Raw genomic sequence first — 27,711 nt, 5'->3', positions numbered from 1 at the left:
TCAAAACACCTTAATATAAATCTATAATACTGAAAAAATAAGTCGTTGTTTTTTTTAAATAATATAACCCTAGTGATGCTTGTTTTGCACACCGTAACGAAGCGACGATGTGACGTCATCGACATCAGGTCCAGAAATAAAACCGTGTAGTACCTTCATCAAAGTAACAAGTATAAAAAAATCCAGCCAATCCATCGAATGACGGAAGGTAAAATAACAAAAATATGAACATGATAACTTCCTCTTGTTTTTGAAGTAGGCTAAAAGATCGATATGATTAGATAATTTGTGAGTTGTTAAGAATTGAGAATGGGTGGGTAGTTAAGTGCGAACATCCGTGAAGTATGGCACCTTGGTTCGAGTTCCCGCACGAAATAAGAGACGTTAGTGCAGAAGAGGAGAAGATAATAAGGAAATGTGTAATAGGTAAGTACCTTTATGTATACTGTATATGACAAATAGTTCAACTAAACTAACTAAAAAAACAATGTTTAAATAATTCTGTTGCTGCAATATCAAAAATAAAAATAAATTCCTATCAGGTTATTCAAAATATCAGCTTTTATTTAACGCCGGTTAAAATAATATTAAAAAAATATTGATTGATATTAGTAAAAGTGACTCTAAAAGTCAGTTCGATAAAATGTTTCGTAGATTTCTAACTTATCCAACTAAGTTCCTATCAATAATATAGAATGTCAAATATAGTATTTTACAGATACAACGTACCGGGTTCGAATCCGGTGCAAACATTTACATTAAGGATATTGTTTTCGAATCATGTATGTTTATCTTATTAAATATAATAATCAAGTAGTTTCGATTCTGGACATAGTTTGGGGAAAAATAACTTGTGTTTTAACAATTCTTGTGACAATATTATATTAATAATCACTAATTTTGTTACTACATACAATCATATTTATTAATATTCAATATCAAAGTTGCATACCAAACTAGTGTAACAGTTCCTCACATAGGGTTGAGTTCAAGCAATTTAATCCTTTTTAAAGCTTCGCATATATTTGTTATTCATACATCCTGCCCATTACAATGAACAATTATTAGGCTTCATCACCTTGAGACATAAGATTTTAAGTTAAGTCTCATTTGCCCAGTAATTTCATTAGCTACGGTGTCCTTGAGACCGAAACACTATAATGCTTCCACATTACTGCTTCACGGCCGAAATAGGCACCGTTGTGGTACCCATAACCTAGCCTTCATCCTATGCAAAGGAGCCTTCCACTGGTAAATGCCTTTTAATCCCCCCGGGAAGTACATGGTAGTAGGTTGTCGGTTTGGTACTTATATTTCTTTAAACACACATTAAATTTAACAAACCACAATATTAACACAGCTAAACTTTTAACAGTGTGTGTTATCAGTTCTGCTTCAACTATACACTTACAATATACTATCATACAGCGCTGACTTCCCGCGACCTGATGATGCGTCACCAATTTTGATTTGTCAATGCGTTACTTAGTGGTTTGCTAGGTTAATACTCAAAAGTAATTCTCGGGAATTGAATCACTTCTCACGTGTAAGCAGACCAATTACTTACAATAAAATGTATTTTATTTGAGAGATGGCATTATGCATACGGTAAGTAGTAGCAAATCTTACTAACTTTTAATTACACAACTAAAATATTTATTTAGTAACAAATAGATTGGGTTTAAATTTTGACTGATCCCCTCATACATAAGGCATACATCATCCACCTATCTGACAAACATTGATAATATGTCAAGCACGCGAATCAGTTACCCTTCGTTACGTCACGTTGTGCGTATGACAAATAAACTGACAAAGCACATTGTAATATCGGCCTAGATTCATTACCAATAACTTTTCTATTTAATGCAGTGATAGCTAATAATCTACGGTAGATAGTATGACAAGACTGCTTCCATATTTTATATATGTGTCACTGTTACCATAGTATTATGTTCTATGGTATACTGTACCGTCTTGGTGCTGCAGAAGGAGGCTATTTGCGCTATTTAAAACCTAGGTCCTAAAGAATGATTGAGAGCAAAATTAAAAAAAAATAACTGTTCCCTCTCAATATATTCTTGATAATGTTATGTATGCACATATGCACATAAGTGAACTTTCTAGAAACTGTCATAGCCATTATGTTAACACCAGGAACAAACATAAACTTATTGTCTCTACTACTTGGCTTAGTCGAGTTAGTAACTTTTTTTGGGGTGAGGTATATATGCTTTTACAACAGGATCCCAGAAAATATTCAAAACAAATTTATTACGAAATTAAAAAGAATTGTTAATAGACAGTCATATAAAAAGTTACTAAAACATTAATGACTTTATTAATGATACCACAGATTAGGAATGGAGCGACCGCCGTCAGGCTATTTAAATTGTAAATTTCTAAAGGTTCTTTGCATAACCTTTTTTAAGATAGGTGACTTTGCATCACAATCAGGACGCTAAACTTTTTAAAACGATATTTTTATTGTTCTGACATAAGATGGGTAGGTTTCTCTGTAGGAGAAGCATTTTAATAATTAGTAATGTTGTATAAATAATAATAAAAATAATATAAAATTGATATAATAAAATAAAGATATTAAGTGCACCTTGTAAAGGTTTCAATAAAAGTAATAAATAGGAACCTCAGTTTTATATAAGAAACTCTCTGAAAAAATTAAATTTATTATCGCTTACATTCACAATTAATCAATTTGTTTTAATGTTCACCCTTATTACTTCATCTTAATAACTACCATTATATGTAATAATTTAAAAAACATACATTATTGTTCTCATTCTCATCTATATAAACTTACTAAGAATACCGACATATATATATCTCTTCACACTATACTAATTTTTTATTTCATAACGAAAAAATTACATACTATCTCATTAGAGGACAATATAGTGCTTAAGTATTTCTTGCAAAGCATTTTTTTACTTCTTGCTTCATGCTGTTATTTTTATTAGTATAACATTTATGTCTTTTTTATATTCATGAGGGGCAATCAAGCAAGAGGCTCACTTGATGGTAGTGGAGAGGCAACCGTCCTTGGACAACCGCAACACAAGGGTGAAGAGATGCGTTGCTGGCCTTTAAGGTGGGAGAGTATGCTCTTATCTTGAAAATCCCAATATCATGTCAGTTCGGGAAAACTGCAACCGGAAACTGATTCCACAACGTGGCTGTCCAAGGAATTCTTCGTGGAATTATAAATTTTGACATTCTAATGTCTAAATTTAAAAAAAAAATACATTCTTATTCTAAATTTAAATAATTTTCTAAATTGCTTTATAACTTTACAGCTAACATACTAACATAGATAACAAAAAATTTGAACTAAAATGTATATGTACCGCACCTACTTTACGATAATAGACAATTTCACACCATGTTTCACCTGCAGTTACAGAATCAATTTTCCGTACGTCTTTACCATTCATGTCAATTTCCGAGTAAGCCTTATGCACACAACACTGTTTGTACAGTAATGTATGACAAATGTTATCAAATATTAAAAAATAACAGGAATCATATGAATAACGACAAGGATGAAAAAAGATTAGATATATTTAACTATTTAACTAATGTAATAAAATGAATTTTATTTATATCCTAGGACTCTGTTTAGATAATTCTTAAAATTGGTAGTTACACAGCACAATTCGCCAAAAAATCGGCGTACAAATAGTTAATTGTCTATAAAAATATATTTTAAGATTATTCACCAGTTATGGTAAACTTATAATTTAGTCTTAAAAAAACATAAGTTTGTAGGTACCACTTTCAATATACTTAGTAACTTAATACATAGGCGTAGTGATATCGTGTAACGTAGTCTAAAATTCTTTAAATACAATTATAATTTTAAAATATAACGATTAACTTTATAAATAGTTTTATTTCGTATTATTATGTTCGTCTTGATGAAGTGTTCACTTGTGGTGTAGTCGTAATCAAACACAGTTCTTTTTATATATTTTGTGATCTATTTGAATTCTTCTTGAACTCGGAGTGCCTTTTCTTCCGACATACTTCATAAAAAGTCTAGCTGTCAGCATATGATACTTTGTCATTTATCTAGTTTTAATATACAAAGACATTTTTTTACGACAGTAAGGAACGAGACGAGCAGGACATTCAGCTGATGGTAATTGATATGCCCTGCTCATTACAACGCAGTGCCGCTCAGCATTCTTGAAAACCCCAAAAACTTTGAGCGGCACTACAATTGTACTCGTCACCAATATTTATTTTGAATTACTGAATTTACCATATGTTTGGAACATACAATAAATTCAGCGGCCACTCTTTTGAAACAATAGAATAATTTTTCAATTGTTGCTGCTGCATCCAATATATGAACCATCTAAAAAAATATTCTGAGATTCGCATACACAGCATATTCAGTCAACATGAAGTAAGTCAGTAAACCTCTCTAGTACATTGTGAAGTGATAATATCTAAATTAAAGGTATTAGATCATTCATATGTCTCGATAGACTATGACAGCTGTGAAAACATCGAAAAAAATGACTTTAAAACCAATCTCTATTTTGAGCAATTCACATTGCACACTAACATAAAGTGTCATACAAATCGCGAGTGTAAGACGTAGCTTGTCACGCACACTAAACTAATATTCCTGGCCTGAAACCTAAAACTCTATCTACACTTATAAATTATCTAAGTTAAAGGTATATATTGCGCTCGTCACCTTGAGACATAACATGTTAATTCTCATTTGCCCAGTAATATCACTATCTACACCGAGACCGAAACACAGTAATGTTTATACATTATTATTATAATTATTAAAATCCAATTGCGTTCAAACAAAAACAACAAAAATCTTCAGCTTTATTAAATTAATTTAATTACAAAATGTTTTATCTCAAATATTTATTTATCAATATTATTGAATGAGGTACAATATTAAAGTTTTAATAAAATATTGCATCTCTGTTGGGTAGTAATACCTGGATATAATATTTAATTGCACGTTTCTGCGAAATAAGCAGAATGAGTAAATTAATTATAACGATGGTTCGTGGAAGAACACCGTTATTTGATACGTGTAGTTGAGGTCATATTTATTAAGTATCGACTGTAAATTTCATAGATTCGTTAGTCTACCTTGGGTAATAATTAACGTGTAAGTCATATACATTTAGAATAGGTATAGTTTCTGGTTACAATGCTATAGAAGCATTTTGGATTAAAGCTTTAAAAAAGGAAAAGTAATTTTTGTAAACTATGAGATGTAATTTGAAATATTTCAAAATTGCATTATATTCCACCGAACCTGTAAGTAAGTGGACCTGAAAGATTCCGGACTGGCCATATGCGATACAATTATAATAAAATAACAATTGCTAGAACAACAAGAAATAATAATAAAATTACTAATCCTAAAACGAGACTCCCTAAAATACAAATTCATTTGTATGTCTCAGTGTGTAGTACTTTAATAAAATTCCAAGTAATCTTACATCTCTAACTCCTGCTACTTTAATTATAAAGAAGTATTCAAAAAGCCGAATATACGGTTAAAGAATATATACAGGATAAAGAAGCATGAAAAATAGATGTTAACACATAATTATTATAAATTATATTAATATTGTGAAAAACTGGCTAAAAACTTAAGTTTTCTGAGGATAAAAATAAAAAGTAAAAGTTTAATATAGAGTGTGGCCCCCTCTTGCTTAAATGACAGCTTGTATTTGTCCAGGCAAGCTATCATTGCCACAGTAGACACATGTACCAGTACGGAAACTACTCACAAATGTTCGAAATGACACACTCACCCAAACATGCGCATCGACGGGACCCCTAAGCAGTTTTCGCGGTCAATACGAGACGAGTGTCACACTCACGTTGTTATTTCTTTACGCGATCTTTTTAAAAATGCCAGCGCATTGCGTAGTATACGGCCGTTTGAACTTCCTTGTTTTTTAAACTACCTGGTGATTTTGAAAGGTAAGAATGATTTATTGTATTAATTTTATTATTATAATTTGTAGATACTAGAATTATAAGTCTTAGTAGAATTAATTAGAAGTTGTAATAAATTCGAGAACATAATTATTATTCAAAATGTTAAACAAAGATGGTGGCTGCACTAGTTATTATCATTTTTTTTATGAGTGCGGTTTGGTTTTTGAGGATGTTTTTATATTTATTTATTTTGGACTAGTTAGACCTACATGTGTTTTGTCATGGTTTTCGTGGCTGCTGTGGCGATGGCGGCTGCAGAAATTATCAACTTTTTCATTACCAGTGTCGTTTTCATGGTTTTTGAGGGTGCTGCAATAGATAGTGCTGTCAAAATGTACATACAAGTTGGTAGCTGCATGAAATTGACAATTTTTGCATCATTGGGTGTATTTTTCATGGTTTTTGAGGGTGTTGAAATAGATAGTGCTGTCAAAATGTAAATCCAAGATGGCGGCTGCAAGACAATGACAATTTTTTTATCATAGGTGTTGTTTTCATGATTCTCGATGGTGTTGGACTTTAACATATGCTGGACTTTTGAAATAAAATTGTGTGTTCACCGACACTCCCGAAAATGATACTCATTTTGATTTTATTGTGAAAGACACATCCGCAATCTCTGATCTCAAAACACATGTCATATTCTTTATTGACACGCCCCAAAACCTCAAAAATGATAGCTATATTGATTCTATTAAAAAGTCATATCCACCATCTTGTATCTCGAAATAGGAGTTTTTTGTTCTTAATAATTGACACTCACGAAAACGATAATTGCCCCGTCTAGATAATATGTTCGTGGTAGAAGTAAAACTTCAACGGAAAAAGTTTAAAAACACATATTTCAAAGTCAATAATTCAAATAAAATATTTCAACGAAAATAAAAATAATTCAAAAAAACTTCGTTCCAAAAAAATATTCAATAATTTTTTTTTTTAAATATTACATAGTCTACATGATGAGTGTTAGACATCAGACAGACTATAATATTGTATTACACACTGCACAGCCATTATATATACACTATACATAAATAGCGTATATTTACTCTTTAACGATCCGCAACGTCCCAATTATGGAACTTCTAAAAATACAGTCCAGAGAACCTCTTCCTTTTTTAAAGTCACTTAGAAAAATAACCTTACAACCCTATTGCTTCCATGAAGTGTTCGCACGTGTAGGTAAGTATTTTATCAACAACGCTTAGTTTCCGTACATCCATATGTCTACTGTGTCAATGCTATTCTTAATTGTTTCTTGTGCAATACACTCCCACTGCGCAGCAATTATGTTCCTTAGCTCCCTGAAGTGTTGCGGAGCGTGCAGCACCGATTTTACTCTTCGATTTCGAACATCCCAAATGTGCTCTATGGGATTGAAGTCGGGACTTCGTGCTGATCAATCACTGTGTCACTACATCTTTGTGGCGTTTGGTATGGAGACACTAGGCCCGTGGGGCCCAGGGGTGCATAGAATGTACAAAGTACTATCTACAATTAAAAACCCAAGCGCTGGTAGCTATTTCAGCTATCCAACGCGGCGAGGGAACCAGCAATCTCGGTACACTACCACGTAATGATAATAATAATAAATATTTTTTTTTATAACAGTAGTAGTAGTAATGATAGTTTTATTTTATTGTAATCATAGACAATATTGTAAATGTAATAATAAGATTTGTTTTGTTTGAATAAACTTATATGGATCTTGGTTATCTGTAATTAAATGAATTATTAATATTATCGTAATAAAATAGCGTAAGCAACAAATTCCTCATTATAAATATATATAGTGCCAGATCAAAGTTCGGCTGAGTATAATAAATACATCGTGTGTTAATATTTATTACAATTGTGAGCTCAAAACATTTTTGTCATATCTGAAAGATGATAAGCAGATATGTTAAATCCTATCAGATTATTTATCTATGGCGGTGAGATAAAAAAATAGGTTACACAATACTAGCTTTATCATGTACTCTAGATTCAATAATATTTTACACCTAAAAGTGGAATGGTAACCAGTGGGACGGTCTTTTGCACAGGATGCCTGCTAGATTATGGATACCACACCGGCGCCTTTTTCTGCCGTGAAGCAGTGATGCATCTGTAACCCTAAACTTCCCCCTGATATTGTGTGGAATTTTTTGTATTTTTCTCATATTTGTAATGCTTCTTTTCAAACTATGTTGGCAGGATCTGATTTTGTTCTTTACGCGTAGCATGTATTTATAATGTGTAATAGTAAAAAATAAAATTATCAAAATATCACTTTGTTACACTAAATGTTTATAACATTAACTAAAATACATACATTGAAATGTATAAAACTTGTAAAAATAATCTGTCTGTTACAAAATTGTAACATAACATCTTACCATAACTCAAATTGTAATGATTGTCCCATATTTATTATCTCAAATGTACTTCTAGATAAAATTCTTTTAATATTGCCGTAATTCATATCAAACAATCATAAATAATTCATCGAATGCATGAGTTCATTCGGTACTATTGTACCCGGTTCTTAATCATTTTGCTATCAATATGCTATCGGCTTATATATTACGACAGTACTGCGGCAAAACCTAGTCGCACGTAATTATAATTTTGAGTATTGACGCATGGCGGTCTATCCATGGCGGTCTATCCATGGCGGTCTATCCATGGCGGTCTATCCATGGCGGTCTATCCATGGCGCACAAACAAACTCCGCCGTGTGAGACGTTCATACAACAACAACATACAACTTCAAATTTTCATCCATCTACATCAACACCTATTTTTGTATCGCGATTTTAATATTATTCTAATTCATCCACAGATACGCAAAAGAGTTAGGCAATTGATATAATGATTATTGTAGTATAATAAATTTTATGTACGATATATTAGTTAGGTCTGAGAATCGGTCGTCATCTATTTTTTATACCCCAATATTTTTTTTTATTAATTGCAATACGTTTGCTGGGTCAGCTAATATTATATAATATTTAGTTTTATTGCTATTTAACTTTAGGATATGAAGGCTATTGAGGTATTAAGGCTATTACGGTAATTAAAGCTAAACCAGTACACAATGTCAGATAAAGCATTGTTTACTTCGTCATATAAAACTAGGTCTCTTTTAACTTTGCATATGAAGATAATGATATAATATAGAGGGACCTTCCGAATTGTTTTATACCAATTGTAAAAAGTAATAATATTTTTATAGAAACTACACACTAAATAAAAAGAAACGAAATAAAAATATTAAATACCTCTATATCTAGGATTTATAATGTTTACTTCACTCTGTCCAACTCAAAATTTGTGAGAATAAATTTTATCCTCTACACGTCGAATATTTCCTGATAAAATTCGTTTAAGGTGAAGTTCTCCATAAGTCTAAACTCTATCAGCCTTACAAATAAACTTGATAAAAGGTTATATGTGAGAATAAACTAAAAATATGCAAAATGTTTACAAATATACAGTTTTCTTATGATTGGTATATTCGGACGTATTACGATTCCCGCGTTTATTTGCAAGGCTGCTTGACATTCGGAAAACCTCAGATTTATCATGTGATGCGTGCGTACGCCGCGTAAGAAAGACGTGTGTTCGTGTTCTTGTCAAGTTATTGTTTTGAAAGTGAAGTTGAAACAACAAAACCGATTGATAGTTAGTAAAAAATTAAACACTAATTCTGTAACAATTTAATTAGAATAGTAAACAGTGATTCAATGTGTTTGTGATGCAAATTCTATGATTATAATATTATTCTGTTATTGCGAATGTTGTGATCGGTCATTGAACTCTAGAGAGATTTTTTGCGACTACCCCCTTAAAAAATATGATTAATGTGGTATTACGTTCAACAATTTCAAAGTAGTAAGTCATAGCCAGATAGCTCCGCGGGCAACTCTTTGACAAACAAAGGCGTAGTCAGGGGTTCGAGCCCCTGGTTGGAGTACGCTATTTTTTTTTTATTATTAATAAATTGATTGTTGAGTTCATCACAGTACTTTAAAAAGTAACGCTAAAATTAATTGAATTAAATTAAATTAAAGAAGTTTAAAAATGTCCAAGGTACACATGAACTGTTGTAACGAAGTAAATGATGAAGAAGATTATTTGTGTTGCACAAAATGTAAAAACGGATACCACCGCGCTTGTTTGAAGTCGACCGGGCAATTTAGCACAGATACAGATTCCACGAATGACTGGACGTGTCCCGCTTGTATGTCAAGAAGGCCGAAAGGCAACAGTGAGAACACACCCGTGCGTACTAAAGACACCCTTTTAGCCTATGACAAAAATGTCACGAAAAGATCGACCAAAAGAGTAGCAGTTTCGTCACCAGAAACAGAAAAATCATCTCAGCTGGAAGAAATACGTGAAATGGTGAGTGAAACTGTACGGGCCGAAATGAAAGAAATGCTAACACAGATGCGGACTTCCATAAAAAGCGTACTAAATAGTGAATTGAAAGTAATAAGGGAAGAAATCACAGACATGAAAAATTCTATAAATTTTATAAACAACCAGTACGAGGATTTCTTGAAAGAACACCGTGTAAATCAAATAGCTGTGAAGGATCTTAAAGAACATAATGCCAAACTAGAGGCGACTATTAATACCCTAAACACACGTGTTAACGAACTTGAACAGCGATCTAGATACAACAACCTGGAATTGCAATGTGTTCCTGAAAGAAAAAATGAAAATCTAATCAAAATCGTCGAGCAGCTGGGCAGTGTAATAGGGTTAGATATAGCTACTGACAAAATTATGAATGTAATGAGAGTTGCAAAGGTAAATCGTCAAAGTACTCGACCGAGATCTGTCATAGTGCAATTCAATTCTCCGCTTACTAGGGACACTGTTTTAGCAGCAGTGATAAAGTATAATAAGGCCAACCCAAGAGATAAATTGAACACCTCTCACATTGGAATCGGGGTAAGTGGGGAAAAACAACCAATTTATGTCATGGCCGAAAGAAGAAGAATGACCGAAGCTCTACATGCCGCGGCGAGACTCAAAGCCAAAGAAAAAGGATATAAATATGTTTGGGTTCGAAATGGTCGTATACTAATGCGCAAGGACGATATTTCTGATTACAAAGTAATAAAAAGCATAGACTTTCTTAGTAATTTAAGTTAGAGTGTAAGGTTGAGGTCACGTAATGGTGTCATAATCCTAAAAAGGCGCTTCGATTAATATGTTATACCAGAATGTTCGCGGACTAAGAACCAAAACCCAAGATGTTTACCGTAACATAGCAGTTAATAATTATGACATTATTATTTTGACTGAAACCTGGTTGAATAGCTCAATCATAAGTAGTGAATTGTTTGACACTCGTTACACCGTGTATCGAAGAGACAGAGAGACTGCAAAGCTTAACATTAAGTCTGATGGTGGGGGCGTTCTAATCGCTGTCAAGACCAATATAATTTCAAACAGAGTTTGTAACTGGGAAAACGATTGTGAAGATTTGTGGGTGGTTGTAGATGTGCCCCATTTTAACAGTATACGCCATATAGCATTTTGTAGTATATATATTCCACCTCCTGTAAATAAGAAATTATTTGATATTTTTTTAAATAACTGCAATAGAGTTTCAGAGCAACATAATATGTTAACATGTATAATTGGCGACTTTAATCTTAGCTGTATTTCATGGAATGCATCTTTAAACCCAGCTGACTATAACATACCCCCAGCTCAGAGATTACTGGATTTTATATCAGGAAATGGCCTGCGCCAATGTAACTATGTTCTTAATAATAGGCAAAAGATACTTGATCTTGTACTCGTAGATTTTCCTGTATGTTCCGTCAGTTACTCTTATAATCCAATTAGTAATATTGATCCAATGCATCCCCCCCTTGAAATTAGTATTCCTTATACGAGACAACATAGACTTGCGACTAATACTTCAAACGAGCGGTACAATTTTTATAAAGCCGATTACGATTCCATTAATGAGTACTTGAAGGGAATTGATTGGAATTCGATATTGAACCGAGGTGATATAAATGAAATGGTTAAAGTATTCTACGGGATTTTACAGGTTGCTATCACAGATTATGTTCCCTTAAAAAAAGTAAAAAGCAGTAGGTACCCTTCATGGATGAATCGTAAGGTTGTAAAAAGAATTAAAGAAAAACACAAAATGCTAAAACGATTTAAAAAATATAATAATCCAATGGATGAAATAGAACTAAGAGTGCTTAGTGATCGCTGTGAGAAAATTACGCGTGATGCCTATAAAAATTTTAATGAAGACCTGGAAAAGAAAATTCAGAAAAATCCGAAAGCATTTTGGACGTTCCTAAAGAGTAAACGTAGTAATTTTAACTCATATCCAGCTGCAATGAGTAACGGAATTAAAACCTCAACTAGCGGATTGGAAATTTGCAATATGTTCTCTAGTTATTTTGCGTCGGTATATGATGAATCAAAAAGTTCTTGTAATTTAGACTCATTATCTTATTTACGAAAGATTCTCTATTTGGACGTTAGTGAAAATCTTGCAGGCATAGAATTAAATCAGAATGACATCTATAAAAAGCTGAAAAGTCTCGTTATTGCAAAAGGTGCGGGACTGGACAATGTACCACCGGCATTCATAAAAAATTGTGCATCAAGCTTAACTTCACCGTTATATCTTATTTTTAAAGCCTCGCTTAGCTCGGGTAGTTTTCCAGCTTTATGGAAACAAGCAAAAGTTGTTCCAATATATAAGAGTGAAGACGAGAAAGACATACACAATTACAGGCCTATATCGATTCTTTCGATTTTTGCAAAGGTCTTTGAATCTTTAGTTTGTCCGACAATTCAAATGCATTTCAAACGTTTCGTGTCTGAGCATCAACATGGATTTTTGCCAGGTAGGTCTACCACAACTAATTTGGTTAGTTTCACATCTTCATTATCAGAAGCTATTGACTCGCAGAAGCAGGTGGATACCATATATACCGACTTTAAAAAGGCATTTGATAAAGTTCCACATGGAGTACTCATTGGAAAATTATCGTTATATGGGTTTTCAGGCCCAGTGATGAAGTGGCTTTCATCATACTTACAAGACCGTTCGTTTTATGTAGTCATTAATGGATTTAGCTCTTCAACTAATCTGGTAACATCAGGTATACCACAAGGTTCACATCTTGGCCCAATTTTATTTAATATATTTGTGAACGACATTGTTTCTTGTTTTGAACACTGCACACCATATTTATATGCTGATGACTTAAAAATAATGAGAACAATTTCTTCACCAAGTGATTCGATTCTATTACAGGACGATCTAAATAAACTTACCAATTGGTGTGAATCTAATGGCATGCAACTGAACTGCAGTAAATGTGTGCATATTAAATTTACTCGCAAAAATAATATTATTCCGACAAGGTATGGACTGTATGGTAATACTCTTAAAGAACTTGAACTCATAAGGGACTTGGGTGTTATGCTTGATAGGAAATTGACTTATCTCTACCACATAGAAATTGTAATAAGCAAAGCGTCAAAATTATTAGGTTTTATTATGCGACAAGGTCGAAATTTTAAAGATGCCAAAACAAAAATCTTCTCTCTTTACAACAGCCTTGTCCGCAGTCATTTAGAGTATTGTAGCGTTGTTTGGCGCCCACATTATTCTACACACTACTTAAGTCTGGAGCGTGTGCAGAAAAGGTTCATGTGGCATCTATCATACTCAGCGAATATTTACAAAACGGTGGTGTCTTATAAAAAAAGATTAGAACACTTTAACATGATGACTCTTGAACAAAGAAGAGAATTTTTGGACTTATAAAAAAAATTTTTTTTATATAAGTTGCTAAGAAACAATTTAGACTGCCCCAGTTTACTATGTAAAATTAATTTCCGAGTACCGCGCAGATATCCCCGAACTGCAATTACCCCGGTCGTGCCTCCATGCACTAGAACAGTCTTTGGCGCTAACTGCACTATCCCTCGCTTGTGTAAAGTATATAATAAATTCAGTTCATTATTTGATATAAATATTGATTCCCCTAACACTATTCGTAAATTAGTTATCAGCAATCTAGCCAGCCAGTTATGAGTGTGATAGATTACTTTGCTCTGTTAGTTATAACATAGGTTATATATTTTAATTAAAGATTAGTGTATTTTATTTTATTATATAATTTCTTAGCTTAGATTTAGATTTTTGTTATACTTAGTTGTATGTAATTAAAACGCTTATTATTTGTTTCTAACTATCTGTTAAACAATTCTCAATTGATTATTGCAGACTTTCAAATTTTTCATACTTTTTTTTCACCGGTTTTAGTTTTTAACTCACTTTTAGATTTGTAATAATGTATCGATAAGCGAAATTAGCATGTAGTGTTTACCTTTAAATGATTTTGCATACCCTGCACATGTAATTTAAATTGTTAATTGTTTAAGAAATATTTTTATGTAAAATCGCTGGTAGACCAATAAATAAATAAATAAATAAATCATTATATTAACAGTGTTGTCAGCGATATAGTCAACATGTTTCATACCAAGTTTATTTCTAAGGCTCAATAACTCGAATGTTTTGACGTATCCCCCGACGAGTTCTTCCATTTCTTAAGAGTTGTCGCAGGATAAAAATGAACTTGCCAGAAGATAATAAATAAATCCTGGGGCCTTGTGCGTCATGGAATTCAGGAATCGATTTATTATACTTTGTTAATATTTTCTTTTTCAGTATTGTTATATGTTGGGAACTTAGATACTTTATACGTCAAAATAGAGCCTCTTGCTCTTAGTCAACGCATGACAATAGAGCAGATTTCTTACTTTAGTGTGCATGACACGTCAATCATTTTGTTTTAGTGTACGTGCGGTGCTGAAAATAGTGATAAACAGTTCGCCGCTATTTTTTCGTCGTGTATTAGAATGAATATTCAAACAAAAATTAGACAGAGTAACATCCTAACTCGATAACGGTTGAAGCGGAAGAGAGCCGACGCCATTTTTTTTGCGCCCAGACAAAGGAAAGGGCTACCTCTCGGGATAATGACGAGGGAGGGAGGTGGTGAATGCTCATGTTATGTGGGACTCACGTTTAAACCTAAGTGCCTAACCAATTTACACTACCTGAGGATGGCTTTGGGCAAGTGCCCTGTAAGCCTTCTCGTGGGGAGAGAGGCAGGTGCAAGCGGCACTCCCTATGGAGTATCCGCTGAGATAGTCGACGCCACTAAGACATCACCTTTTATAGATATCTCCCAACTCTTCACCTTCCACTTTCCACATTATATTATGGTGATTTCAGGTTACACGAAGCCGTTTGTGAAATGTGGTAAAGCAGGATACGTGATGCCGGGGGCCTACAGGAAATACGCTGAAGCTATTTATAATATCAAGGTGCGCCCGGATGACGTGTGGGTGATCACTTTCCCTAGATCAGGTCAGTAACTACTAAAGTAGTATTATTCAACTTTATTAAAAATAAAACGATAACACTTAAATAATCTATTTAAATCAATTATCACGGTCGCCTCTTTAAACTTATCCTCTGACAGAGACTGTACGTACTAGAAATTGTGTCACCAGTCAAATTGTAAGCTAAATTGTTAATTTATTAGTTTTATAATAATTTAATTTTTAATTTCTTTCTTAAGTTATTGTTACTTCATACTTATACTATCAAGACATCATCTCCAATTGGCTTGATTCTTTTCCGTTGCGTAGAGATGTGTTCACTCTGCATCTTCTACTGCATATATCCCAACTCCTCTAATCACTTTCCACGGGAACAGAGATGAGTTCAGGTTCATACCAGCAGACCAATATTACGTCAAAATGCGTTTCTACAACCGCGGAAAGGAAAATTCCTTGAGACTTCTACTTTGTGAAATCAATTAATTACTCGCTATAAATCAATTAGTTTTTCGGAACCGATTCGACTTAGGGACCTTAAAGGTTACAGCATTCCCAACTTAAAGGTCGGCAACACATCCCTGGTGTTGTCCAGGGGCGGTTGTCTTACCACTATAATCACGTCAGTCTTTTGCCCGTTTGCCCCCTCTTACACAATGAAAATACTGACATTTTTTTACATGCTCTAAAAATGTATATTCCGGTTGAGCGGAGGCCACCCTCATCGGTCTATAAATATAAAGGCTATGTGTTACGTTGTTTTACAAGGTTCAATGTGTTTGCCCTTTATTATTTTGTGGCAAAACACTTACTATAACTTAAGTCATAACTACATTGTTTTTTAAGGCAAATATTATATTACCTCATATCTTATCTCTTTAAAATTATCGATTCCAAGGTTTAGTTTGCGAGTATTGTCTTTTTACGGTTCCGAAGTGTAAAGATAAAGATTATGGTTATACATGTCAAATTTAATGGAAGATTATACATCAAAAGGAGTGAAGCACTATACAACGTCATCGGTGCCATGTTGGATCTTGACAGTGATATAATTCTTAAGGCTATAAAAAGAAGTAAGAATTTATTTAGTTAATAAATTGTACTATAATATCTCATAAATAATGTCTTGTGATAATGTTGGTAGAAGATAAATGATAATATTATCTAACGCATCTATATTTAATAAATTATAATATTATCTAACGCATCTACGTTAAACTAATAAAAGTCTTTGCAATTTTCTTGTGATCTACTTGTGGTGCTGGCTGTGCGGCCTTGAACTCTTGTTGTCGTAAAAATAAACAAAAAAACAAAAATCTACCAATGGTAACCGGTTCGTTTTTTAAACTCCAGGCCATTAAAGTGAGTTCGATTTTTTAATAAGCCCTCCTTACTAAGCCTGTATTCTAAGAGTATTCGTACAAATTTCAACATTCTAAATTCAACTATTTTTAGGAATTTTTACAATATAATTAACCTCTGAGCTTATAAAGGAAATAATGACTTGCTTTACTATATCATTTGGTGACGTATAATTGAACTTTGTCAAACAGGAGGTGTGAAAATACAAATATTTCTTTTAAATTATCGAATCTCCCATATGCTCGGAAAGAGTACAGCTAGTGAGAAGAACGTACAAGAAACTCGACGGCTACTCGGGACAGTATATAATGTATATTATTATTGCCATTACAACAATACAACTAAAGAAAAATTTATTGTTGATCCATATTGAGTACGCGACTGCAATGCTGACGTTACTGGTCGTAGCCAGGCGATAGCGGGCGGGCAAGAATCATAGTCATCATAGTCAGGATCGGGGTCATCGGATTTTTTTTTAATTTCTGCTCGTAGCAGCTACTAATTGAGCATAGGTATGATGTGAAACACACACACACACACACAGTATCATAGTAAGGCACACTACAACTATATATTGTGTTGTAATCGGACTCAAGTACTGACGTACGTGAGCAAAGCCGTTTTTAAAGAAATAAAGTTTATAATGTCTCACGAAAGTTTTTAATAATTTAATATGACATTGCTGTTAGGCGTACTGGTTACTTTGGATTAAAATATAAATTTCTTGAAGTACTAACTATTAATAACTTTAAAATAAAATAATATCTCATAAGATACAGCACTATGTACATTTTAAAATACTTTTGTACAAAAAATAGAGACAATGTATAACCTTTGTGGACAGACAGACGGATAGACAGCGTAGGTAATAAGGGTGCTAATGGGTCCGTCGATTGCGGAACCCTAGAATGACTTTAATTATGTACAGAATGTATCGTTGACGCGAAGCGATGCAGATATAAGCCGATAAGATAATCTGATAGTTAAGAACCCTTGGCCTTTCTGATATATATTATCGAATGCATGATAAAAGACATATCGTCGTTCCACATTTACGATCTCTATCTTAAAGCTGGTTCACATGGATCGATTATAATTTTGTTAAAATTTCAGTCGGAAAATTTTCAGACAGTTGGTTTAAAATCGGTTTACGTTGGTAGCAAGGATGACGGAAAATGAAAAATTGCGATAGTTTTTTTTAAGTATAAGAGGGGGTAATCTCGTAAGAGGCTTACGGGAGTGGTGAGGCAACCACCCATGGACATCCGCAATAAAGGGTGTCAAGAAATGGGTTGCCTTTAAGGTGGGGAGTATGCTTTTTTCTTGAAGGCCTCTAAGTCGTATCGGTTCGGGAAAGCAGCAGCTGGTAATTGATTCCATAAAGAGGCTGAGCTTGGCATGAAATTAGTAGTAAATTCACATTTAAAACATAATTATAAAAAATATTAATTATTATTTATTAAATTTAATGAAAAGTTAAAAAAAATTAAAAACACCTTTTACAGAAAACCAAACTAAGAATTCAAAAATAATAATAAAATATTTTATTTTAAAACAGTGTTAGGCAATCATCAGACATCTCATTTTCAGAACAAAATCACTTTATTCATGCAGCAAAAGTTTTCATATCATTTTACATTTACAACCAATTAGGGAAAAGGTTGAGCTTTAATGAGAAGAAGTGGCAAGAAAATCATTGCCACTCGTTTATATCAACATTTACAGCTTCATCGTTCGTACCACACACGCCATAAATTTACTGCTAATTGTGATTTGATTATCATAAGGTGGGCTTTATTGTGATATTTACATATGAATAAGTTCTATTTTAATTTTTTATTAAAATTTAAAGGTACCACATGGACTCAAGAAATGGTGTGGCTTTTAGAAAATGACTTGGACTACGATGCCGCAAGAAGTTCACCACTTCACGAAAGGTTTCCGATGTTAGAGTAAGTTGAGCTTACACGATATTCATAGATGTCGACTCGACAACGTGTGTTCTGTTTCCTACCCTCCAAGCAAATTTATTTTACATCATTAGAAATATTTTTATAAATAAACAGTTTAATTGTATGTACATAGGGGCATAAGCGAATTTATAATTTTTAGCTAATAGACTTAGTTTAACATATGCGGTTAAATGATTAGACAATTAACTAACATAGATACGGCGAGTAGTTTACTTTTGTTCTTTTCATAGTATTATGTCCTATGGTATACTTTTATAAGGCAGTACTGCCGATATTAATACCATCTTTGTACTGCAGAAGAGGGCTATTCACGCTATTTATAACCTAGGTCTTAAGGATTCAGAGGAAAATTAAATTAAAAAAAATACATTTTAACTGTTGTATCTTTATATATTCTTGGTAATGTTTTATTTGTATCGTCGATAAAATTGATTCAAATTTCCTCTTTGCTGATAATTCTTCTAAAATGATAAGAACAGCTTTATATTTGCATGAAATAGATCGTATAACAATAGGTGGACTGTCAGTGTCTAATAAAATGAAAACAGTTACTAAGGAAATGTTTGGTCAAGCGAATTTTGACCTACTTGTTTATTATGTCTGTAGGAAAATTACGTTAATGATGATGGTGGGTCACGATTCAATTTTGTCGATAGTACATAAGCACATAAGCGAATTTTCTAGAAACTATGTAAATTATAATGTTAACATCAGGAATAAACAGAAACTTGTTATACTTACTATTTGATTATGTCGAGTTAGTAAGTAGTTTGTTGGGCGATGTATATAATTTTACAACATGTTCCCAGAAAAGATGTAATGAAACTACTACTAAATGACTTTTTAATGATACCACAGATAAGGAATGGAGCGACCTACGGATCTTCAAGCATAGAGCATACTATCACCTTATAGGTTGGCAACGCATTACTTGAGCCCTGGTGCTGTGAATGTCCATGGGCGATGGCCTCACCACATTCCATTACACAAACCCTTTGCCCGTTTGCCCCCTCTAATATAAAAAAGTTATGAATTACTCTGTCTTCTGTTTTTTCCAATGACGTTCTGTACAGAAGAACGTCATTGGTTATTTCTGATTTGTAGTTTTGGCTATTATAAGAAAGAATTCTAAGCAAAAAGTTTTTATAAGTAAAAGAACCAAATCCATTTCAATCTGTGGCTGCATTGTGTGTGCCTTTGCCTGTTTGAATTCAGATTTGGTCAATGTCACTCTTACAACATTTCTAATGCTCTCAGCTTTTGTTGCGAAATACATTTCCGCTATTTTCTTTTAATAATTACAGGGCTATTCATATAAATAATAAGATAGCTGTGATATAAAATGGTGTGTAATGCATTTAATTCTAAGTATATTTAGAATATTCGGCACTGATTAACATTTTTATTTTGGAAATATTCAATGTATTCTTTGTTCAGTTGCAACCCTCTGCTTAAGGGATAGTTGTTTCATACCCTGTACCTATATCTATACTAATAAATGTAGAGCTGTTTTTTTGTTCAATTATACTGCAGAAACTACTGAACAGATCGGTATAATACTTGTACCATGCACCTGCATTGAACGACTTAGAAATACTATATTCGCAATAAAAATAATTCAATCAATGACATATGACAATTATTCATACAATAACCGCGCGCGGGGTATTCAATTTATATGGCAAAACAACGTTTAATAAATAAAATAAAAAAGCCTTTTATTGATTCTAGAAAATGCTAGTTTACAAGGTAATTACTTTTTTTTTAATATCAAGAATGTTTTTATAGTTTATATTTATTGGTTAGTACTTTCATACTTCATCGTTTATATACGTTATATATATATTATCATGCATATAGTATATACCTATTTTAATAAATTTATTCTGTAAACCATCTGTATGACAACCTCTTTCAAATTGAGCCAGTTTTCTTCTGATTGCGCTGTTTGTGTCCAGTTTGGACCCGCTATGCGATTGATTCCGTCCTCCCATCAGATGGAAGGTCTCCGTTTCTGTCTTTTGCCCACTGGCCCCCTCTATCACTCTTTTTGTCCACCTTTGTAGATGTATATAAATGAATATATTTATTGTTTCAGAATTACAACAAGCATACCTGAGGTGGCGTTTGAATTGATTAAAATAAACTTCATGAACCTGGCTGACTTTCAAGGCTTGAATGAAGCGGTAAAGTACCCCAGTTGGAAATCAATCGAGGAGGCACCCTCCCCCCGTTTCATCAAGACACATCTACCTCTGTCACTCCTTCCCCCTAATCTGTTGGACATTGCTAAAGTCCTGTATGTAGCCCGAGATCCGAGGGATACAATGGTATCATATTACTACTTAAACAAGATGGTTGCCAGAGGTTTAATGACGGGGACATTTGCACATTACTGGGAAGCCTTCAGAAGGGATTTACGTAAGTTAATTTAAGTTGAAAATGCAATGGTGTATTAATCTAATGAATAAGATCCTGTATGCAGAATGTACCTTTTTTGGGAGAGAATGACAGACGAGATCATCTGATATTAAGTGATCACCGCCGCCACACCAGAGGAATCACAGGAGCATTGTCAGCCCTTTAGAATAGAATAAAATTTTATTAAACCCAATTAAAGAAGTAAATCAACCAAAACTGAAAAAGGATTCCTTCTAAGTTTAATGCTGGAACATATTATAGCGCTAGTTTTCTGGAGTACCCAAGAATTGTGAAGAAAGATGTGCGCGATTTTTTTAAATCCATGTCGTATCAAAAGGCATAAAAAGGCATAAAAGGCATTTATTTTCTCAAAATTGATTCCTTTAGAATTCTTTTTGATGTCATTTCTTATCGTCCTGGAAACACTACTCACGTCCTGGAAGCTCATTCCACAGCATTGTTGTACGTTGAAGTAAGTTCCTTGAAAATAAACAGTGTGGAGGAGCATCATATAGCCGGATGGCCGGGATGATACCCTAATAATTTGCGAATCGTAGAGTCGCGAAGGTGGAATTCGGCGGCAGGAAACAGGTGAAACAGCTCTTCGGAACACTCCCTGTGATAAATGCGCTTGTAAACACACAATGAAGCAACATCTCTACGCAACGCTAAGTCGTTTACAAACCACTGGATCTCCGACAATTCCAGCAGCTCTGCATTGCACGTGGTGTAATGGTTCACGTTGATACTGGGGAGCGAGACCAGAGATGACAGCAATACTCCAAATGTGGCCTCCACGCTCCGCTCATGTCGTACGATCATGGATACACTGGACAAGAAAGATTATTATATACTTTGGCAGTACGTGGGACTATCTACCTGACCTTATTTTGCATAAAAATATTTGAATATCTTCCTTAATAACCCCCACCCCCCCTATTCCAATTGAAGTTATTGACGTGTGAAACGATGGTAGATTTTGGTGGCAGGGATCGGATCAAGTAGAGAATTTGTTCTGATAAAATTTTTGAACCTTGGAGTTGCTATGATCTGAAGAAGAAATGCATCTGTACGTAATGCTATTGATTCGAATGTTGAAAAGTATTTTTTTTTCATGGAATTAGTGGACAAACGAGGTGACGAAACACAGGAGCACTGTCAGCTATTGAGAAAGTTGAACACTATTTTATTAAAGTACATACCTTATTGTAAAAGTAAAAGTAGTGAAAAGGATAAAAAAGCTTCAAAGTCGAGAAGATATTATAATTTTTTTATAACAATTATTCCAACTTATAATGTGTTTTCAGTGCCTTGGACCCCAACAATAAGCCACGCAAACGAGGCGTGGGAGAAGAAGACTCATCCGAATCTCCATTTTATGTTTTACGAGAACATGCTACAAGTAAATATATTTCTATTCTAGTGCTTAAACATTTTTTTCAAGTTTTGTATCAATATTAATATTTTTAGTGTCATTAGAATATATACAGGTGGACCTCCATTATAAATAAATAATAATATTTCCCAGTAGAATCATACTTGCTCGTGTGTTCTTGGAATACTTGGTTTGCCCTAGAAAGTAGTGCAGTTATTTAACCTATATATAAATGAACTCTCAGGAAAAATATACGGTGTCTCTGTAAACAAACCTGTGATTCTTTTATGAGATTATAATGTATACAAAAAATATTACTGAATTCAAGAAAAAATGTGATTAAATTGTACGTGCTGTTTAATAAGTTAGCTAGAGTTAAGGGCTTCTTCATAGCTCTTGGTATTCAATTTTACAATAAAATACTTAACACTATACTAGGACTCACAAAGTACAAATTATAGAAATATAATAAAGCTTCTTTGATAAAGAAGCCTTACTTTTGTATAGTAAATTAAATACAGAATACTGTATACTTACGTCGTATATTGTCTGGTATTTTATTGTGAAATTGAACCTACGAAAGAGCACTTAACTTAGGATTAACTAACCGAACGAACGAAGAGTCATATCTTTTAATAAATTATTATTAAAAAAATTATTGTATAGATAATTATATTTTTTGATAAAATGACTAATTATCTTATTATTATTTCGGAGATAAATTTAGAGAATACAAGAATTGTTTTATTAATACTATAAGATAAACTTTGGGTTGCTATTAAGGCTTCATATTAATAATTATTTTAGGACCTACCAGCGCAGATACGAGAAGTGTCTAAATTCCTTAACAAAGATATTTCAGAAGTGGAAATAGAGAAACTAGCGGATCATTTAAGTTTTGCAAATTTTAAGAAGAACAAAAATGTAAACAACACTGCAGGGGACAATAACAACGTACAGTTCGTCAGAAAAGGTAATATTTGATGATATAACAGCACCTTTGAATGAAAATGAAATACTGCAAACAGTATAATGATCAAATAGTGCAAACAATTTTTTTTATGAAGGTGGATATCAAACGATAGCATATGATTTACCATATGAAAAGTGATCAATGCAGCCTATTCTCTCTTACAATCCCACAGAAATCACACGAATGCTGTCCAGCATTTAGGTAAGAATCGGCTTACTTGCCTGCCCCAAATTGCTAAATAAATTTAGCTTCAGAGGTCCAGTAAGAATACCACGTAATCCTATTACTCTACTTTGTCCTCCACTTCGTCGAACGGTCCTAGGTGGCAATTCCCCAGTCCCACGGTTATGTAAAATTTTAATAGCGTAGCTGATTCCGCAAATTCCGCAAGACCAACAATACCAATGCATTAAAATTATTTAGTAGTAAAAAAAATTAAATGAAAAAACTTCTTATTTATTCTGTAAAATTCTAAAAAAAATATTTCTGTGCACGCTGTATTTATTTGTAAGTAATCACTACATTAAGTTTCTAGTTCTTAGTTCTGATTTTTATATTTGTGTGTATTATTGTACAAAATAAATAATTGAATAAATAAATAGATAAACAAATAAATACGTAAATAAATGAATAAGTATACGCGGCCAAGGCTTTTACGTATACATTTAATTAATTTAAGTTAAAATAATCCGAGTATTACAGTAGAGAAAGACATATATACAAAAACACACACACAATCATTATTAGAAAGTATTTTATTTATTCGTCAACATTTCAATGTTTTAATATTATTTTGCTATTCGGAACGAAGACAAATCCAACGGATTGAAAATCATGAAAATCAGTCCAGCCGTTCTCCAGATATTAGATACTAGCTGACCCGGAAGACGTTGTTTTGCCATATAAAGTATAATTCACGCGATAGTTTTATAAGTAATAAAATATTGCCTATATTATAGCCTGTACATCATTTTGTTCTATTGTCAATAGTTATTGCAGCGCACGCAAAAATAGGTTTTCGATTTTACACCTTGTGTTACAAAATACCAATTTTATTACGGATCCCTAATTTTGAAAAAAAAAAGACTACCCAACACTGAAAGAATCATTCAAATCGGACCAGTAGTACCAGAGATTAGCGCGTTGAAACAAAGAAACAAACAAACAAACACTGCAGCTTTATAATATTAAGTATAGATATGGTCATATTCCTTTAAGTTGAATGGAAAAATGTTTGATTGTGAACTAGGAAAGTAGATACTTATAACAATAACGTTTTATACATATAGACACATCATTCGCAGTCTGATAACTGAACGGCAAGAGTGTGCAGACGATGTAAGCACACTTTTGGTCCTTAATCGCGTGTCAACTGTCACGGTCCGACCTAAACCTGAACTTAATAGATGTTTTACATTGCTGCGTATGACCGATAAGTAAGCAACTGGAGTAAATGCGGCAATGTATAGGTATAGCAGTCAAAGATTATTAGGGTGAAATTTGTGGAATGTTCCATATTTACTCTTTGTTTTTACACGACGCAGTTTGTCTATATATTTGTATAGAACATCATTGATTAATAACATAAAAATTTTATTTATGATCTCAGGTGAAGCTGGTGGCTGGAAGTCGCATTTTGATGCAAAAATGGAAGTGCAAGCAGAAGAATACTTGAACAAGAGACTTAGAGGATTAACATTGACTTACCCAACATATGATACTGGCGAAGAATGTTCTAGATTATAGAGAAATATAATATATAAGCAGGAGTTTATTTTGTGGCATACAATAGGCATGACAAAATGGTTTTAAGTATTCTAGCAAGTGACCCAAATCTAAATATTTAAGTTAATAATATATTTAATATAATAAAAGCTTAATACTGCTATCAGTCACATATTAACTAAAATATGGATGACGTCACGACTCAATAACCATTATTAAAGCCTAAACACATGATTGGATCTGGCATGGCCGAATCATGGGACGGGGTCTGGTAGTGGACCATATTTGATGGTATGTTGAATTGTCTATAATTAACGCAAAATATTATTATAATTACCGTTTGTATAGTACCGAGTACGACGCCGGACCAATTGGTCTGAGGCGCCCACCGGACCGTCCGATGGTCCGGCCGTGTGTTTAGGCTATTATATTACACGTTATGATTGATTTCTGAAGCGTTACGTCATAACCGGCCACCATGACAGTTACGAGCGTTTTCGCGCGCAAATCAAAATAGATCTATAAAAATACATTATTAATTTGCAATACAGACTACTTTAATGCTTCAATTAATTTATTTCTAAAATCGTAGACATCCTATTTGTACGACTAGAGTGAGCTTGTTGAAGGCTATTCTGGCATGAATTCTGAATGAAACCTTAGTTAGTTAATTAAAATGATAAAGGTGATAGAAAAGAAAAATACATTAAAGTTATAGAACACTATTGATTTATAATAAAATAAATTTTTAGAAGGTTATGTCGGGAAAGATAGAGTTAAAGACATGTTAAAAATATTCACTACATTTGAAAGTGTTTCTTACTTAAACTAAATCATTTTATTTATTGAGTTAAATGTAATCGTCTAAAGTACTTATAATGTGATACAAAACCAAATACATCATTCTCTTCGGTCCAAAGACCGTATATAGACGTATCAAAATACGATTGCTAATTTTATGATATTAAATTAAGTTGTTGGTTGTTAACCACTGTTTTGGATCAAACCTTATAACAAAAGACCGTATTTAGTAACAAATCACTGTGACAATAGAATATTAAAACATTTTAATACAGTTCTCATTAGCATTTTGTACCGGTTACTTGTTGCAACTTGAATGCACAGTTGCTATAACGGTGTTGCTAGTTAACTATCTACATTTTACTCTTTAAAAAAATTCAATAAATGATGATAATGGAATAATAATAAATTATAAATATTTTGGTATGGCCAACAACATTGTTAAAGTCAAAACAGAAAAAGTAGAATATAATACATACATTTCATATTAAATAAGAAATTCAAAATAGGATGTGACATCACTTATTGAAACTCAAAAACCTACCACCCATTCCAAAATGAATGCTTCAGGCCTGAGAAGAATGGGCGCAACAAACTCAGCAGGCTTTTTTTTTCATCGAATAAATATGTTTACAAAGTAATAATCTATAATTCAACTTATTATTTAATAACCTGAGGGCGGTCACTCCATTCCCAATCTGTCGTATCACTAAGAAAGTCATTTATGCTATAGTAACCTTTACCACACAAACGCTTTTTAACAAACCTTTTGAATAACGTAATACTTTTGTTTTGAACATTTTCTGGGATCTTGTTGTAAAAGCATATTATACATCGCCACACAAAAGACTTACTAACTCGACTTAGCCGAGTAGAAGGCATCATCAGTTTATGTCTGATCCTGGTATTAACATTATGGTTATGACAGTTTACATTATCAAGAATATATTGAGAAGCAACAGTCAAGATGTTAATTTCTTTGAATTTTGCTCTCAATGATTCTCTAGGACCTAGGTTATAAATAGCGCGAATAGCCCTCTTCTGCAGCACAAATATTGTATTAATATCGGCAGCGTTGCCCCACAGCAATATACCATAGCACATAATACTATGGAAATAACTAAAGTATACTAGTCGCGCTGTCTTTGTCTACAATCATAAAAACGCGCACATTAAGGTTGAATTATTTATTCGTGGCTCAAGTAATATTACTACCGTGCTATTGTGGTAAGCTCACAGCAATATAAATAGTCTGAATGTAAAAACGTTAAACTTAAATGTTTCGGTTGAGTTATACTTTTGTTTCATATGTTAAATCAAACTTGTACACTAGGCGTTGTAATACTAAAATACGAAATTTTCGATTTACTTTTAATTTTACTAATGTTTAAAATTTTCTTGTAAAACGTCTTTAGTACCTCTATACTTTATAGGTGGCACTGATAAAAATCAGTTGTTATAATAAATGCAGAAAACCTGTGAATGGTTCAACGCTATAACCACTTAAATGCACTATTGCATAGTGTTATATTTTGTCTGATAAACACTCTTTAAATAATTTATCACAAGAGACATCATTTTCGCTTTGCATGGCAGCCATTTTGCATTTTGCCATTTATTATGAAATGATTAATTTGCAATGAAAATTTGCTAAATATCTAAAATCATTAAACAAC

General features: G+C 33.1%; 2 protein-coding genes across 2 annotated transcripts in view; one reads left to right on the top strand and one right to left on the bottom strand.

The window, feature by feature from the left end:
- Positions 1-27,711, bottom strand: part of LOC126979162 (sulfotransferase 1C4-like) — a 71,248-nt gene that overhangs the window by 29,186 nt on the left and 14,351 nt on the right. The window lies entirely within an intron of this gene.
- LOC126979158 (sulfotransferase 1C4-like) lies at positions 273-25,869 on the top strand. The gene is made up of 7 exons (XM_050828399.1): positions 273-426; positions 15,299-15,433; positions 18,620-18,719; positions 20,839-21,161; positions 22,469-22,563; positions 23,344-23,509; positions 25,119-25,869. The coding sequence occupies exons 1-7, from the start codon at positions 345-347 to the stop codon at positions 25,253-25,255; spliced, it is 1,038 nt and encodes a 345-aa protein (XP_050684356.1). The 5' UTR covers positions 273-344; the 3' UTR covers positions 25,256-25,869.

The sequence above is a fragment of the Leptidea sinapis genome, chromosome Z (genome assembly GCF_905404315.1).
Source record: "Leptidea sinapis chromosome Z, ilLepSina1.1, whole genome shotgun sequence".
Classification (NCBI taxonomy): Eukaryota; Metazoa; Arthropoda; class Insecta; order Lepidoptera; family Pieridae; genus Leptidea; species Leptidea sinapis.
The sequence above is the reverse complement of the archived record's forward strand: the minus strand, read 5'-3'. Positions and strand labels throughout refer to the sequence as shown.

Bases quoted from the DNA above. Each gene is read 5' to 3' on its own strand.
- LOC126979158 (XM_050828399.1), top strand. From the start codon at position 345: ATGGCACCTTGGTTCGAGTTCCCGCACGAAATAAGAGACGTTAGTGCA. The intron at 427-15,298 runs GTAAGTACCTTT...TGGTGATTTCAG, and splicing joins AATAAGGAAATGTGTAATAG to GTTACACGAAGCCGTTTGTG. The intron at 15,434-18,619 runs GTCAGTAACTAC...TAAAATTTAAAG, and splicing joins GATCACTTTCCCTAGATCAG to GTACCACATGGACTCAAGAA.